At 46.4% G+C, this 17,901-nt stretch overlaps 1 protein-coding gene across 2 annotated transcripts in view; it reads left to right on the forward strand.

The window, feature by feature from the left end:
• Window positions 1–17,901, forward strand: part of ITGA1 (integrin subunit alpha 1) — an 880,323-nt gene that overhangs the window by 723,965 nt on the left and 138,457 nt on the right. For both annotated transcript variants that reach the window (XM_085631246.1, XM_085631248.1), the window contains exon 20: window positions 2,533–2,668. In XM_085631246.1, the coding sequence (XP_085487372.1) occupies window positions 2,533–2,668 (136 nt within the window). The remainder of the gene's footprint in view (window positions 1–2,532; window positions 2,669–17,901) is intronic.

Below are 17,901 nucleotides of genomic sequence, written 5' to 3' on the forward strand. Positions count from 1 at the left end.
AAGGCAGAGAAGGAACCTTCGCATGTAAGTTTGTGAAATAGCATTTGCAGTATGTCTGTAGCACCAATATATTATTACAAATGCAGTTTGTGAATAGGCCCTGATGTGTTTACACACAATAAACCCCCAGCTGGGTCCATGCCGTTCAGTTTCAGTATTAGTTAAGGAATGGTTTTCGAATCAGAGAACTGGATGCTTTTTCCTAAATGCAGTTGTAGGTGTTGCTTTTCTTAGGTTAGGCTGAAGAGCATTCCATGCTGATGTGGTTGTAGCACAGAGTATCGCCTGCTAGCAGGTGACTTTGATACTAACAGCAGTAATGAACTTCCCAAAATGGTTAGAGGTTTTACAATGTAGGATGGGTTCTTGTTGTGGATAGACATGTGGACCAATTGGCATATTTTCAATTGAATTCTTGCCAGTATCTGAAAGAGTGAAATCCCAGAGTATGTGTGTGAAGTGGCTGACTATGTTAGTAGGTCATATAAGACCGACCGCACAGTGGAGGACAAACATAAGTGTAGCAAGGTGGGCAAGAGGTACTTTATCTAGTATGGCATTCTTGAAGTTCAGTCTTGATAGGACTGGTGCTTGTACAGCTTTCCTTAGCTGCTTGGTTGAAATAATGTCACAAAGCATGACTAAGTTTGTTCAATTCTGTTTGGCCTACAATGTTCATCAATTACTCACCACTTTGAATGCATCTTTATATACTTTTAACCCCTTCCATGCTGCGCAAATTCCGCCGCTGTGCTGACGGAATCTTGCGCGGGCGTGGTCATGACGGAACGGTTCCGTCATGAGCACAGCTCAACCGTGGCTCATGACGGAACCGTTCCGTCATGAGCACCGAAGGGGTTAAACACTTTCACATATTAAATTTGTGTTTTTATGTTCACAATCAGCTCATAGCTTGTAACTTAAATTTGTGTTTGTTTTGCCGCATTTCTCTGGGTCAGGGCGAAGCATAGCTAACTTGTTGATGTTTGAGAACTGGGATGCAGATTGTAACGCCCTGATTATTTCCTTATAATCTTTCGTACTACAGATTCCAATACCTCTCTTTGCCCTTCTCTGTTGGTGTGCCTCAATTCAGTGGATGTTCTACTACCGGCTGATTAAAAAGGATGGTGTAACATAAGACTTTGTTTCATATAGTGGCCCATGGGAAATTACCCACCCTTAAAAACAAAAAAAAATGAAAAGAATTGGTGCAATTTATAGGTAGACATCGTGGTACCTATCTTGGGCGAGGACTGGGACAAGGAAGAGTATCACTTAGTTTCATCAAGATTACCAGTAATATAGTTCTTCAGTTGTGTAAGCACACAGGAACCCATATTGTATTACAAAGATTACAATAAGGTCTCAGTTTGAAATTGGTGAGACAGCATCTTATTTACAAAGATCGATCAAACAGGGATTCTTTAAGTGTGCTACTCACCCGTGAGGGTCTCAAAGCGATGAGGGGGGGAGCCAGGTCTTGAGGATCTTCCTGAAGATGTCGATCGGGAGCTCATTCCAGGTCTTAGCCGCGATATAGGAGAAGGTTCTACCACCCGTTCTTGCTCTGCGGATGCGCGGGGGTTCAGCGAGGGTGGCAGATCGGATGTTCCTCTTTGGTACGTGGAAGAAGATTCTATTGTTGAGATATTGGGGTCCAGTGTAGTGGAGGCATTTGTAGGCGTGGGTGAGTATCTTGAAAGTTTTCTCTCTTCTCAACGGGGAGCCAGTGGAGGTTATGCAGGTGTTGGATGGTGTGTTCGTGTCGAGGGATGCCAAGGGCAAGTCAAGCAGTGGTGTTCTGTATGGTCTGGAGTTTGCGGAGCAGAGACTTGTTGGTCCCGGCATAGAGGGCATTTCCGTAGTCCAGTCTGCTGGTTATGAGTGTGTGGTTGACGGTCTTCCTTGATTCAGGGGGGATCCATTTGAAGGTCTTTCGGATGATGCAGAGGTTGTTGAAGCAGGTGGAGGCAACGGCGCTGACCTATTGGGTCATGGAGAGGGAGGAGTGGAGTACACTGCCAAGGTTTCGGGCGTGGTCTGTGGGCGGTGGGGGCTGCCGGGGGCAGTGGCCCACCAGGTGTTGTTCCATGCAGAGAGGGAGGGTCCGAGGATGAGGACCTGTGTTTCTCCGAGTTGAGCTTCAGGCAGCTGCTGTCCATCCAGGATGCAAAGTCCTTCATTCATTCCTGATCAGTCATGGAAGTGAGCAGGAAACATAGATATCAATGCTGGTATATGTTATCATAGCCTAGTATGTGATGTTTTTTGAATAAATATTGGTGATACCAGTTGCATGTGTAGTGATAAAGTAACAACTGAATTGTTGTGCTACTGAAAGTAATTAGGCAAATAAAATATGCTTTAAGACTTTCTGCATTATCAATGCCTGTGTTTTGTTTGGCCTGGCCATATTTTTGCTTTCCTAATCCAAATAACTTCAAGTTGTTGTGTTCTTAATTTCTCTTATTTTGCACTCACAATGTATGATAAAGAGCTTATTCCTTCTCTTCTTATTAATTGTTGCAGCTCTTCTCCCTTCATTGTGCAGTCAACAAATGAAAAATTCTATTTAATGTTATCCATTGAGAATAAAAAAGACAGCGCCTATAATGCCAGAGTCACCATTCAGTATTCACCAAATATTGTTTTTGCAGGAACTGAGGTAAGGCATCTGACACTCGCATATACTACTGTCCTGTCATGTTGCATTGTGCATGTCTGTTAAATCCAAGAAGATGAATAGGTTTTTTTCCCAGTATAATTTCTATATTTCACACATCTCATTAATTTGTACTTCTTGGGACAGTTGGGTACCTATTTGTCTGTGATAGTGTTCTGGCGGGTGTATCATACATTCACTCACTAAGCAGCTTGATCTAAAGTCACTTAATAAAAGAAGTAAACTTCCATCCGTTTCACTGTATGGAGATACCTATGTCTTACAGTTTAACATAATCATTTGTCATGTCCTTCGCATGACCTTCCCACTTATCCCTTATCATTTTAGTTCATTTCATACCATTGGTGCAGACTAAAATAGTCCTGTGCCTGTGGCTGGCATTTCAGCACCTCCTTCAAACCCCTCTACCCACAAACCTCACTTATCTGTATTCCCATTACGAGACATGACTTATTACTGCCACCCAATGCAGCATTCATCATCACTTAACCAACATGTGCCAAACCCAACTTTCATGGATATCTTCTGTCAGATCTTCTTTTCCACAAAACTGAAAAAAGCAAAAGGAAAAAGAAACAATATTTTAGTGGCATCCCTACACAACAAAACTCAAGCAGAATAATGATAGCCCAGTCTTTCTTACTGCTAGCTTGTATAACAAAGTCACATTGTATTGGCCCCTATAGGTAGAAAAAAATAACTATTTCATTCTCTTTTTCCTTTCTTTGAATGGCATTTAATTTGTGGGTGTGCAGGTGTTTTTTCAGTGTTTATATGTTTTCACTGGTGAGGGCTATTTCTCTTTCAGTGGGGTTTTATCAGTTATTATAGGTTTAAACCTAAAACAGGACAGCCTATTGATAATGCACATTCTATCACTAATCCCATGACATTCTCCCAGATCGCCTATTTGCTGAGAAATATTATTCAGTATGCATGACCTAGTACTTGGTCATCTACACTAAGCTTTAGATCGCTCACACCATCCCTGATAATGAAAAATTAATTAGTAGTCGTATTGGTTATACATGACCCCTGCAACCAAATGTTATTCAGTTAATGGTATGCCATTCAGCCTTTGATATGTGGCATTGCAAACTAAAAGGGTTGAATCTGCCATGTAAAATAGAGAAAGCAATAGTGCTTTTAGTAGACATGCCCCTTGGAGCTCTTGTGTTGCCCGTGTTTGCCTGTAGGCATCATTGATAAGATCATATGCATTATCTCATTTGTCAATTAGGTTGCTAGGTTAATCATCCTGCATCCTCCAGGTGACGTCTGTAACAGAAACATGTGTAACACCTGGTCTCATTGGATCATTGAAAGCATTATCAATGGCCTGTTCTTGATTTGCCTCCCCTCCTCCACTTTTCTCTTTTCCCATAAGTGTTTTGAAACTGGAATCTTGATTACAGAGGCAGATGAATGGTAGAAGTGTCTACAAGGTTAGATTTGTTTTCCATGCTCTTGAACATTGAACGATTAGTAACAGAAGGCAAAGAATATGTTGATCACACATCTTACTCAGAAGTGTAACATATCTTGCCTTATGGAAAGGGAAGAGGCATATCCCTACTAGCTGATCCAATTATTTGTTTGATATTTATATTTTAAAGTGTTATTTCTCTGAGGATTTGGAAAATCATAAGCTTTAGCCTGATTTAATAAAATGCTGAAATCTCAGAGGATTTGATGTAGTTCTCTGTAGGAAACCCTAAACATGTATCCTGTCTTCAAAGGTATTTGTCTTGACTTCCTCTGAATGAGTAAAAGTTCTTGTTACTCCTTCTGCATGGATGTTTCTTTTTATTTTTTCAGCTTCTAGGGTCTGTACCAGAACAGTTCACAAGGTTTCCATTCTTATGGCTCTTAGCTCTTCTGTGTTAATGAGCCCTGGTATGCAGAATGTTTTGATAAAAATCGAATTCTTCATTAATCTGTATGCCCTTAAGTCTTACCCGATTTTTGAAAGAGAGCTGTACATATTTTGTTTAAGCTTGTGATGCCCCATGTGGCATTGAGAGCAGTTTTTGGTCTACTGTAATTGTCAATGCCAACAGACTAGGTGGCCAATTACATTTGGAGATGATCATCTGATGTGCCATTTTGCAAACCAAAAGTGAAACAGTATTGTTGTACCAAGAAAGCGATTGTGATCTGCAAGGGAAGAATCCCTTATAGAAGGTGACCGAGAGCTCTAGTCTTGGTGTTTTTCCAGTACATTTTGATAGATGTCTTGTAATCCTGGACATTATATATGACTATATTTTTTAAAATATCTAAGGATCTTGGTCTTGAGTTGACGTGGAATCACAAATGTTTGCTGCTGAAACTATCTTGACAGTGTGTTGAGGCACAAGCTTCTGTGAGGAGCATAGCAATGCAGTCTGTATAACCACAGTCATATCCCTGTAAACCATGCACTTCCTTATTTATAGGCTATAAATTGTCTGATTTTAGATATGACATAAAAATATAATGGTTTAGAAATGGTTGACCAAAATATTCAAATAGAGTTAAATAAAAACAAGATATAACAAATCAGAAAAATACAACCACAGCCCTGGACATTAGTTATTTTCATGAGGGAAACAGAAGCTCCTAAATCTGCTAAAGGGACCTTTAATTTTAATACCCAACCCTAGTGGAAAGCAGACCTCTGCAGCAATATGTATCAACTCAAAATGGTCAGTAAAACTTCACGTGATAAAGTTTAGAATTTGAATATAGTGCAGCCACTAAATATCGGGGATTGTAATCAGTATGTTATATCACTCCCTCTGGAAACAATTTATGGATCTTCACCAGGAGTGGCCTCGAAGTGCATGGAGGATGTCCATACAGTTTGTCAGTGGAAGACAATATAAGAGATTCTACATATATTGAAGTGGATTCCCATGATTCCATGAAGTTAGCCGCTATGAAAGCCTGTTATTTATTTGGACTTGGAAGAGACCTCAAAAGCTTTAGTAACTACTTTACAATCATAATAAGAAGACATGTCGAAACTGATGGACTTAGTACAGTAAAACACAACAGCCATAAGATCAAAGTTAAGGACATTTGACCTTTTATGTCCATGAGTCGACTATATGAAATTGTGTTACTGGTTGAGGGGAGTGAAACCTTTCTCCTGCACAGTCACCACAATGCTTTTCAGGGTGAAGTCACAAGCAAACTCCAAATTAACCTCTGCTCAACCCTCTGGTAGCTTGGCACAGAGCAGTCAGGCATAACTTAGAGGCCGTAAAGTGTTTTGCAGAACTTCAAACAGTAATAAAGTGAAAACACAACACAAGAAAAATCCCACACAGACTCAGAAAAATAGAGCTACAGTTAGTGAATAAATCAAGCCCAAAACGACAAAAAAAAAAACAGTAGAACCAGAGATATGCAATTTTAAACATTTAAGTGAAAATATGACCAAAAACCCAAAGCGCCACTTGCGGATGTCTGGTTGAGCGAGATTAGGAGACAGGCACAAGTTCAGGAGAACTGCGATGAAGTGCCAGTTGACTACAAGGACCAGGTTAGTCCCGCTGAATCTTTGCCTTTTTAATCTAGCTCAAAGAATTCCGTTAATGGTGGAGGGGGCCCAAAAGTGAAGGGAATTTCTTCGGATGGTCGTTCATGTTGGATGAAGAGCAGGATTGGCGCTGCAGACAGGCATCATTGTAGCCTGAAGATCATGTTATCGTCACAAAAGTCAGGCCAGTGCTTTGCGATGGTGCTCCCTGTAAGTGGTTGATGCTGTGGAACGGAGAGTCAGGCTGACAGAACTTTGCGTTGGTGGTCTGTGTGAGTGACAAGGTTTTGGCACCAACAGGCCCTTTTGAAGTCATGAAGAGCCCAATAACTTCAATTCAGTCTCTCTGAGGCCACGCCAAGGCTCCAAGGACCTAAGGGGGAACTCCTGGGGGTCATGAGCTTGCTACTGCTGGATCCGGGTGCTGATTCAGGTGGTTGGGAGTCTTTTATATGCCTGTGGCTCTGAACAGAAGGCCAGCAGTCTAGCTCTTGGAGTCACTCTAGCAATCCTGGGTTAGGTACAGGTCCAAATCCATCAGAATAAGGCAAGAGGGCAGCAGGGCAGAAATCCAGCAAGGGAGCAGTCCAGCAAAGGAATAGTCCAGTAAGGAAGTAGTCCAGCAGGGCAGCTGTCCAGCAGAGTGGCAGTCCTTTTAGCAGCACAGCAGTGTTCCGCCTGGCAGAGTCTCCACAGATCCAGAAGTGTACTGAGGAGTATCTGTCTGAGGTCCAATATTTATACCAGATGCCTCCTTTGAAATGCACAGGTGTCCTGCCTCTCCTGCCCTGACTCCAGACTATCTACAGTGGGTATGCAGCCCTTTGTATGGTGGCAGGACATAACCAATTCATGTGTACGTAGGGCTGTGCCCTGCTCCATCCGTCCATCCTGCCAGTGATGGCCCATTTTGGCCCACCTAAGCTCTCTATTGTGTGTGGCTGTCTGGGAAGAATACACAAATCCCAACTGTCACCCACACACAGTCATGTGATCCAGAGACAAGCTGGAAGTACTGAATGGCTAAGGCAGAAATGCCAAATTAATAAAAATGGCCTTTACAAAATTATAATTTAAAATCCGACTTTACCATAAGAGAGGATTTTTCAGTACAGTTCCAAAGACACCAAGCACGAACAGGTTACCTGTTCCCATTTGGAAGTTACAGCTTATTAAATGTAATAAGGTAACTTTAATGTTATCCTATGGGAGAGGTAGGCATTGCAGAAGTGAGAAATAACTGTTTTCATTACCAGGACATCTAAAAGTTAAAAGTACATGTCCAACTTTTTAAATACACAATATCCTTCACTCTAGGCTGTCCGGGGCAGGAGGTATTAAAAAAGAAGGTTTGGGCCTAGCAAAAGGGTCATTTGGCCAAGTCAAAATGGCAGTTTAAAACTGCTCATACATGCTGCAATGGCAGGTTTGATACATGTTTAAAGATATATTTAAGCAGGTGGCACAATAAGTTCTGTGGGCCCAATAGTAGCATTTAATTTACAGGCCCAGGGTACGTGTATTGCCAATTTACTAGGAACCTCTAAGTAAATTAAATATGCCAATAGGGGATAAGCCAATGTTACCTTGTTTTAAGGAGTGAGCACAAGCACTTTAGCACAGGTTAACAGTGGTAAAGTGCATAGAGTCCTAAGAGCAGCAAAAACAGATCGGCAATAATGAAGGAAGAAGGTAAAAGGTTTGGGGGAAGACCGTCATTAAGCTGACAGGTCCAACTTGGACTTAGAAATATTTGATTGAGCATGGGAAATGTATAATGTTTACTATGGATAGGGAAAAGTGTGTCAGCCAGAAGCATCAATCAAACACAAGCAAAAACTTTATTCTTAATATCAAACACATCTAAAATCACAATTCATTTTAACAGCAATAAAAAAGCGTGAAGTCTTAAAAGCCTAACTCATAATTGTTTTTGACACAAACGGATAACATCGTGCCCCATTTAGAAGTAATCCAAATGTTAATTTCACTGCTTTTCAGAATAGAGTATGGAACAAGGGGTATTTATATATCATTAATACCATAACCCATCAGAAAAGAAGATGGAGTGATATAAAAAAGTTAGACATCTTAAGAACATATCTTTGACAAAAACAGTGACAGTATCAACATACGCTGAGCTGAAAAGGCCTAGTTCCCAAAGATGGTACTTATAGGGCCTTTCATTAAATTATTTCAGTCCCAAACTAGAAGTGCTGCCATTACTAAAGCTTTGCAATGATTGAATGTCATTCTATGTTAAAAATAGTAAAACGATAGCTACTCTTGGCCAGGTCCATACAGCTCTCAGCACACCCGTTTGTTACAGACCTCTATTCTGTTCAACCGTGCTTTTGAGAACACCACAAAAAAGGTAATCAGTAAATTTTGATGCTTAAACTACAGATCTGTGCAATGTTACAAAATTCTCCATTGGTCTGTCATTGCATGGAGTATTGCAGTGTACATTAGAGCTTCCCTTATAATAGCTTGACTTCTTATACTGCTGTATTTCTGTCTTATCTGCTAATATGAGGGGTTGACATTTATAGCCATAAATATGTTACTGTGAATTTGCTTTCTAAGAAATGCATCTTGATAGATTATAGACTGAGAGGTCCTAAGAACCCTGAAAGCAAACTCTCTACCTATTTGATTTCAAACAAACTCCACAGTGACTTTGATGTTGATGTCAGAGCATAGAGATTTACCAAAACATCTTAGTCAAAATCAGGAAAGAGTTACTGTCTGCCATGGGCGAAAGACTGTGCCCTGATTTTCTAGTACTATGTATGATATGGTAGATCATGATATTTTCTATCCTGTTTGGAGTCCACTTTTACTTTAGAAAGAACAGATTCAATTATTTCCTAAATAACTGCACACAACTGTAATGATGATATAACGAGATGGAACTTAAAGATATATTTATTCAGGAAGAAGAAACAGGTGAGCGCCAGGCGGTACGACTTCCTCTCCAGGACACCAGTAGCAACTGACGCCCTGGATTGGAACTCGTGATAAAGACAAAGAGTATTCTATGCCACGCTCCACATACACAGAATTAAAGGAACCGATCTAAGTATATAACAATATCATAATAACATACATATACAACAACGACAGTTAAAATTTGACCTTTTCTTTTCTAAAATCTCTCAAATAACTTCCAGTGTGCCTCAAGATTATTTCCTTTAACCAGCCCTCCTTAACAGTTATATTGCAGCCTTAATCAGAGCTACGATTTCATCTGCCACAGATGTTCAGATGACACAAAAGTCCACATAACGCTCCCAAAAATTTGGAAAACACTTAGCTGGTATATGACTGACTTTTCTCATACAAGAGTGAGATTTTGGTGGTTTGTTTTCTTGATCCAAGAGATCTCTTCCTGATCTATCCTTACTTCCTAGTTTCTCTCCCCATGTGTAATGTGATCCCATATCTTAGGATCCCACCCGCCCTGCAGCAGTAAATCGTTTGTTCATATTTGCCTCAAAATTTGTTTTGTCCATATAAATGTACACTCTGATCAAGAAAGTATATTTCTACATCAGTTTTTGCTGTGGTATTCTCTAACTGCAAGTGTGTCTCTGAATTGCCCTATTACTTGCTATGGTCCTTGTCCTCATTGACTGCTGTAATAGAGTGTGTGGCTTTATCATGACAAAAACTCTCATTCTAGTTAATTATTACAAATATAGCACATCAGAATTGAAACCTCTCCACTAGCTGCTATTCACAGAATGCATTTTAAATATCAGCTTCAGCCTAAATCATAAAACTTTACATGGCACTGCCACTGTATTGCCATACAAGGCAAATGGTGTTAATTGACTAGTTTTAAATAGAAATTGTGACTATCGCATAATACTAAGATATCAGAGATCAAAGGACAGAGCTAGGCTGTGACAATATGGCCACAACCAAAGTGAGCTCCAAGCTAGAGAAATAGAATTGGGTCAAATTGCCTCTCTACACTGGCACTGACAGGAAACAGATACACATCTTGCGGATAGAAGGATCAATAATGAAGGCCCCAAGCACTAATGAGTCCCACAACTACCTAGCATAAGTGCTACTATATCCCCAATAGGTCGCCGATCTCTAAGATGGTGAGAGACTACTGCAAGTGAGGGCCACAGCAGAAATGTGGTGGCAACACAAACAGCCCTCTTTCTGGAACCGACTTCCTGTGCCTCACAGAACGGACGCTCCCCGCCACTGCTCTGCCACTTACCTGCCTCCGCTGCCTGACGCCTGATCTCCGCATCTTCTTCCCGCCACTTACCTGACGCCGCTGCCTGCCTTCGGATACCGCCTCCCGCCTCCCAGGTAACGCCTGCTGCCTCCTGGCTGCTCCTCACGCCGCCGCCTTCACTCCTCCTACCTGCTGACCTCCGCTGGGCACCGGGTGACTTCCTGCCTGCTCCGCCGCTTCCCGCCGTTTTTCCCGCCGCTGCCCCAGGCGCCTCCTCCCACTCCCGCCTCCACCTCCGTCCCGCCCCCCCTCCCTGCCCATTGGCCACCCCGCTCCCGCCTCCCGCTGACCCTCCCTCCCGGCTCCTTATTTAAGGGGGACCCCGTGGACTGTCCAGTGCGACCTCCTGTGCCTCACAGAACGGACTCTCCCCGCCACTGCTCTGCCACTTACCTGCCTCCGCTGCCTGACGCCTGATCTCCGCATCTTCTTCCCGCCACTTACCTGACGCCGCTGCCTGCCTCCGGATACCGCCTCCCGCCTCCCAGGTAACGCCTGCTGCCTCCTGGCCGCTCCTCACGCCGCCGCCTTCACTCCTCCTACCTGCTGACCTCCGCTGGGCACCGGGTGACTTCCTGCCTGCTCCGCCGCTTCCCGCCGTTTTTCCCGCCGCCGCTGCCCCAGGCGCCTCCTCCCACTCCCGCCTCCACCTCCGGCCCGGCCCGCCCCCCCTCCCTGCCCATTGGCCACCCCGCTCCCGCCTCCCGCTGACCCTCCCTCCCGGCTCCTTATTTAAGGGGGACCCCGCGGACTGTCCAGTGCGACCTCCTGTGCCTCACAGAACGGACGCTCCCCACCACTGCTCTGCCACTTACCTGCCTCCGCTACCTGACGCCTGATCTCCGCATCTTCTTCCCGCCACTTACCTGACGCCGCTGCCTGCCTCCGGATACCGCCTCCCGCCTCCCAGGTAACGCCTGCTGCCTCCTGGCCGCTCCTCACGCCGCCGCCTTCACTCCTCCTACCTGCTGACCTCCGGCTGGGCACCGGGTGACTTCCTGCCTGCTCCGCCGCTTCCTGCCGTTTTTCCCGCCGCCGCTGCCCCAGGCGCCTCCTCCCACTCCCGCCTCCACCTCCGGCCCGCCCCCCCTCCCTGCCCATTGGCCACCCCGCTCCCGCCTCCCGCTGACCCTCCCTCCCGGCTCCTTACTTATTTTAACTTCCTCCGCGACCGCGCAGCGGACGCGCGCAGCGGGAGCGCCGATTGAGCGCCGAAGGTGCGCCAAAGGTAAGCCCGTCTGTGCCCGTCCGCGCCTGGACCGCGCCCAGCGCCAGCCCCCTGGCCCCCGCGCCCGCCAGCCCCCCCGCAGGACCTACGACTTCGCTACGCTCATCGCACTCAAAATCGCCCGAGCCCCCGGATGCTACCGAGCGTCCCCGCGACGCACCCATGGACCCTTCGTCTGCCGAGCCTGCAACTTCTCCTGCCTCCAAACAAGCACCACGCCCACCAAGACGGACAACAGCAACCACCTCAAGTGCATCCTGATCAACACCCGCTCCGTCCACAGACACGCCGTGGAACTCTGGAACCTCCTCGACACCGCATCTCCAGACGTCGCCTTCCTCACGGAAACCTGGATGAACGACTCCTCAGCCCCCGACATCGACATAGCCATCCCGGACGGCTACAAGATCATCAGGAGGGATCGCAACAACCAGACCGGAGGGGGCATCGCCATCGCTCACAAAAGCACCATTCGCATCTCGACTGACTCCACCGACGCATTCAACACCGCCGAATACCTGCACTTCCAGGTCCACACCGACCCCAAGACTACCCTCAGAGGCACCCTCATCTACAGACCCCCGGGACCACGCGCACAGTTCTGCGAAGACATCACAGACTTCATCAGCCCTCACGCCCTCCCCTCCGCCGACTACATCCTCCTTGGGGACCTCCACTTCCACCTGGAGAACAACAACGACCGCAACACGACCACCCTGCTGGACAACCTCGCCAACCTCGGACTCCAGCAACTGGTCAACACCCCCACCCACTACGCCGGCCACACGCTCGACCCCCTCTTCTCATCCAGCAAGCACGTCACCTTCAGCCACTGCACCGGACTCCACTGGACTGACCACAGCTGCGTCCACTTCAGCTTCAAGAAGAACACGGTCCACCACCACCCGAAGCAGGTTCCCCACAGAAACTGGAGCAAGATCACCGTCGACCAGCTCACCACCTCCCTCAGCCAGAACCCACCGGTCAGGACAACGGACCCTAACACAGCAGCCCTCGACCTCACGCAATGGCTGACCTCCTTCGCCAACGACCTCGCCCCACTGAAGAACCCACTCACCAGGCCCAGAAGCAAGAAAGCCCCCTGGTTCACCGACGAACTCAAGGACTCCAAGAAGGCATGCCGCACCCTCGAGAAGGCCTGGCTCCTCGACAAGACCACCGACAACATGACCGCCCTCAAACTCGCCACCCGCAGACATCACCAGCTCATCCGCACCACCAAGAAGAAATCTTTGAAGGAACGACTGGACAAGAACGCCCATGACAGCAAGGAGCTCTTCAACATCGTCAAGGAGTTCTCCAACCCCAGCACCGGCAACAACGACATCACTCCCTCGCAGGACCTCTGCGACTCCCTCGTCTCGTACTTCCACCGCAAGATCGCCGACATCCACAACAGTTTCGGCGCTCCACCCCCGCACCCATCGACCGAACCTACGCACCCCGCCGCTATCCTCCAGACATGGACCAAAGTGACCCCCGAAGACACGACACGCATGATGAACACCATCCACTCCGGATCTCCGACCGACCCATGCCCCCACCATGTCTTCAACAAGGCCACCTCTACCATCGCACCCCACCTCCGAGACATCATCTACGCCTCCTTCGACACAGCCACCTTCCCGGAGAGCTGGAAGCACGCCGAGCTCAGCTCACTACTGAAGAAACCAACAGCGGACCCGACCGACCTCAAGAACTTCCGCCCAATCTCGCTCCTTCCATTCCCTGCCAAAGTCATCGAGAAGGTCGTCAACAAGCAGCTGGCCGCCTTCCTCGAGACGAACGGATCCCTCGACCCATCGCAATCCGGATTTAGAGCCAACCACAGCACCGAGACCGCCCTCATCGCAGCCACCGACGACATCCGAGCCCTGCTCGACAAAGGTGAAACAGCGGCACTCATCCTCCTTGACCTCTCCGCAGCATTTGACACTGTCTGCCACCGCACCCTAGTCCAACACCTTAACGACACCGGCATCCAGGGGAATGCTCTGGAATGGATCATCTCATACCTCTCCGGCAGAACACAGAGAGTACGCCTCCCTCCATTCCGCTCTGAGGCCACCGAAGTCATCTGCGGCGTCCCGCAAGGATCGTCGCTCAGCCCTACTCTCTTCAACATCTACATGAAACCCCTCGCTGCCATCGCACGCCAACACAACCTCAACATCATTTCCTACGCCGATAACACCCAGCTGATTCTCTCCCTCACCAGAGACCCCGACACCGCCAAAGCCGACCTACACGAAGGGATGAAAGATGTCGCCGAATGGATGAACATCAGCCGCCTGAAGTTGAACACGGACAAGACAGAAGTCCTCATCCTGGGACCGTCGCCCTCCGCATGGGACGACTCCTGGTGGCCCCCGGCCCTGGGCACCACACCCAAGCCAACGGACCACGCACGCAACTTGGGCGTTATCCTGGACTCCTCCCTATCGATGACCAGACAAGTCAACGCCGTCTCCTCATCTTGCTTCCACAACCTCCACATGCTCCGCAAGATCTTCAGATGGATCCCGACCGAGACCAGGAAGACTGTCACCCAGGCCCTCGTCACCACCAGACTAGACTACGGAAACACCCTCTACGCCGGTACAACAGCCAAGCTTCAGAAAAGACTTCAGCGTATCCAGAACGCCTCCGCCCGTCTCATCCTGGATGCCCCCCGACACAGCCACATCTCGAGCCACCTGAGAGACCTGCACTGGCTCCCTGTCAACAAGAGGATCACGTTCAGACTCCTCACCCACGCACACAAATCCCTCCACGACCTGGGCCCAAGGTACCTCAACGACCGCCTGACCTTCTACATGCCCACCCGACAGCTACGATCCGCGAACCTCGCCCTCGCCGTCGTCCCTCGCATCCAGAGAGCCACCGCCGGAGGAAGATCCTTCTCCTACCTGGTAGCTAAGACATGGAACTCCCTGCCCGTCCACCTGCGGCTGACCCAGGACCACCTCGCCTTCAGGAAACAGCTCAAGACCTGGCTGTTCGAGCAGTAGCAGACCCCCTCCCCCAAGCGCCTTGAGACCCTTCCGGGTGAGTAGTGCGCGATATAAATTCCATGATTGATTGATTGATTGATTGCCTGTCAGAATACAGCAAGGATGGGAGACTGTGACTGTGAAACTGATGACAGATATGTGGCGGAGGTGTGGACAGTAAATACCTTGCAACAGTGACATAGGCTGTGAAGCCCGGCAACGCCCTCCAGTGAGGAGAAGCACTGGAGTTTCCAAGTCACTGGTAGTGAATTTAAGCCAGTCATAGGTATTGGGTGTAAGAGGTCATCCTCTGAGAACAGTAGAGATTGAGTAGTAGAGAGTAGAGTGAGTAGTAGAGAGTGAGTAGTAGAGAGTGGTAGAGAGTGAGTAGTAAAGAGTAGAGTGTAGTAGTAGAGAGTGAGTAGTAGAGTTAGTAGAGAGTGAGTAGTTGAGAGTGAGTAAAAGAGAGTGGTAGAGAGTGAGTAGTAGAGAATAGATAGAGTTTAGTAGAGAATGAGTAGTAGAGTGAATAGTAGAGAGTGAGTATTAGAGTGAGTAATAGAGTGCGTAGTAGAGAGTGGGTAGTAGAGAGTGAGTAGTAGAGAGTAGTAGAGTGAGTAGTAGAGAGTGAGTAGTAGAGAGTAGTAGAGAGTAGTGAGTAGTAGAGAGTAGAGGAGTAGAGAGTAGTAGAGAGTGAGTAGTAGAGAGTAGAGAGTAGTGAGTAGTACAGAGTGAGTTGAGAGTGAGGAGTAGAGAGTAGTAGAGAGTAGAGAGTAGTAGAGAGTGAGTAGTAGAGAGTGAGTAGTAGAGAGTGAGTAGTAGAGAGGATAGTGTAGTAGAGAGTGAGTAGTAGAGAGTAGTAGAGAGAGAGTAGTAGAGAGTGAGTAGTTGGAGTAGTAGAGAGTAAGTAGTAGAGAGTGAGTAGTAGAGAGTAGCAGAGAGAGATTAGTAGAGTGTAGTAGAGAGTGACTAGAGAGTAGAGAGTAGTAGAGAGTGAGTAGTAGACAGTGAGTAGTAGAGAGAGCAGTAGAGAGAGCGTAGTAGAGAGTAGTAGAGAGAAAGTAGTAGAGAGAGGTGTTAGAGTAGTAGAGAGTGAGTAGTAGAGAGTGAGTAGCAGAGAGTGTAGTAGAGAGTGAGTAGTAGAAAGTGAGTAATAGAGAGTGAGTAGTAGAGTTAGTAAAGAGTGAGTAGTAGAGATGAGTAGAGAGTGAGTAGTAGAGAGTGAGTAATAGAGAGTGAGTAGTAGAGAGTAGTAGAGAGTGATTAGTAGAGAATGGTAGAGAGTGAGTAGTAGAGAGTAGATAGTAGAGTGTAGTAGAGAGTGAGAAGTAGAGTGAGTAGTAGAGATTGAGTAGTAGAGAGTAGAGTGTAGTAGAGAGTGAGTAGTAGAGTGAGTCGTAGAGAGTGAGTAGTAGAGAGTGAGTAGAGAGTGAGTAGTAGAGAGAGGGTAGTAGAGAGTGGTAGAAAGTGAGTAGTAGAGAGTGAGTAATAGAGAGTAGTAGAGAGTGAGTAGTACAGTGAGTAGTAGAGAGAGTAGTAGAGAGAGTAGTAGAGAGTGAGTAGTAGAGAGTGATGAGAGTAGTAGAGAGTAAGTAGTAGACAGTGAGTAGTAGACAGTGAGTAGTAGAGAGAGAGTAGTAGAGAGAGAGTAGTACAGAGTAGTAGAGAGAAAGTAGTAGAGAGAGGTGTTAGAGTAGTAGAGAGTGAGTAGTAGAGAGTGAGTAGCAGAGAGTGTAGTAGAGAGTGAGTAGTGGAGAGTGAGTAGTAGAGAGTGAGTAGCAGAGAGTGTAGTAGAGAGTGAGTAGTGGAGAGTGAGTAGTAGAGAGTGAGTAGTAGAGAGTGGTAGAGAGTGAGTAGTAATGAGTAGAGTGTAGTAGCGAGTGAGTAGTAGAGTTAGTAGAGAGTGAGTAGTAGAGAGTGAGTAGTAGAGAGTGAGTAGTAGAGAGTGGTAGAGAGTGAGTAGTAGAGTGTAGATAGTAGAGTGTAGTAGAGAGTGAGTAGAGAGTGAGTAGTAGAGTGAGTAGTCGAGATTGAGTAGTAGAGAGTAGAGTGTCGTAGAGAGTGAGTAGTAGAGTGAGTAGTAGAGAGTGAGTAGTAGAGAGTGGTAGAGAGTGAGTAGTAAAAAGTAGAGTGTAGTAGAGAGTGAGTAGTAGAGTTAGTAGAGAGTGAGTAGTAGAGAGTGAGTAGTAGAGAGTGGTAGAGAGTGATTAGTAGAGAATAGATAGAGTTTAGTAGAAAATGAGTAGTAGAGTGAATAGTAGAGATTGAGTAGTAGAGAGTAGTGTGTAGTAGAGAGTGAGTAGTAGAGAGTGAGTATTAGAGTGAGTAATAGAGTGCGTAGTAGAGAGTGGGTAGTAGAGAGTGAGTAGTAGAGAGTAGTAGAGTGAGTAGTAGAGAGTAGTAGAGAGTAGTGAGTAGTAGAGAGTAGAGGAGTAAAGAGTAGTAGAGAGTGAGTAGAGAGTGAGTAGTAGAGAGTGAGTAGTAGAGAGTAGAGAGTAGTGAGTAGTAGAGAGTGAGTCGAGAGTGAGGAGTAGAGAGTAGTAGAGAGTAGTAGAGAGTGAGTAGTAGAGAGTGAGTAGTAGAGTGAGTAGTAGAGAGGATAGTGTAGTAGAGAGTGAGTAGTAGAGAGTAGCAGAGAGAGAGTAGTAGAGAGTGAGTAGTTAGAGTAGTAGAGAGTAAGTAGTAGAGAGTGAGTAGTAGAGAGTAGCAGAGAGAGATTAGTAGAGTAGTAGAGAGAGAGTAGTAGAGAGTGAGAAGAGAGTGATTAGAGAGTGAGTACACCAGCAGCAGTTTATTCACTCACCCATCACCACACCCAATTACACAAACACACCCATTGGTTAACACACAAAGCGCAATACTAGCAGCAGAAGAGTACTTCACCGTAGATGCAAACTGAACTACACCTGAAGCTGTCTTCTGCACCTGCTCAATTTCAAACACTTATTGCAGGTATGGAGCCTCACTGCTTCTGGCCAATGCATGCATTGACTTTGAGCATTTTCATGAACGGTACAGTTTATCTCTGGGTATTGCAGCTTCAGGTGTGTGACACTGAAAACTGAGCAGACAAGGAACAGCTTTTACTTTGCAACCTGAGTTGTGTTCGTGAACCATGAATTCACCTACTGCTTGGCATGCTCTCTCCATGAGTCCTCATATTGAATTTAACACTTAATTATTAGC

This window comes from Triturus cristatus, chromosome 2_1 (assembly GCF_964204655.1).
Source record: "Triturus cristatus chromosome 2_1, aTriCri1.1, whole genome shotgun sequence".
NCBI classification, from domain to species: Eukaryota; Metazoa; Chordata; class Amphibia; order Caudata; family Salamandridae; genus Triturus; species Triturus cristatus.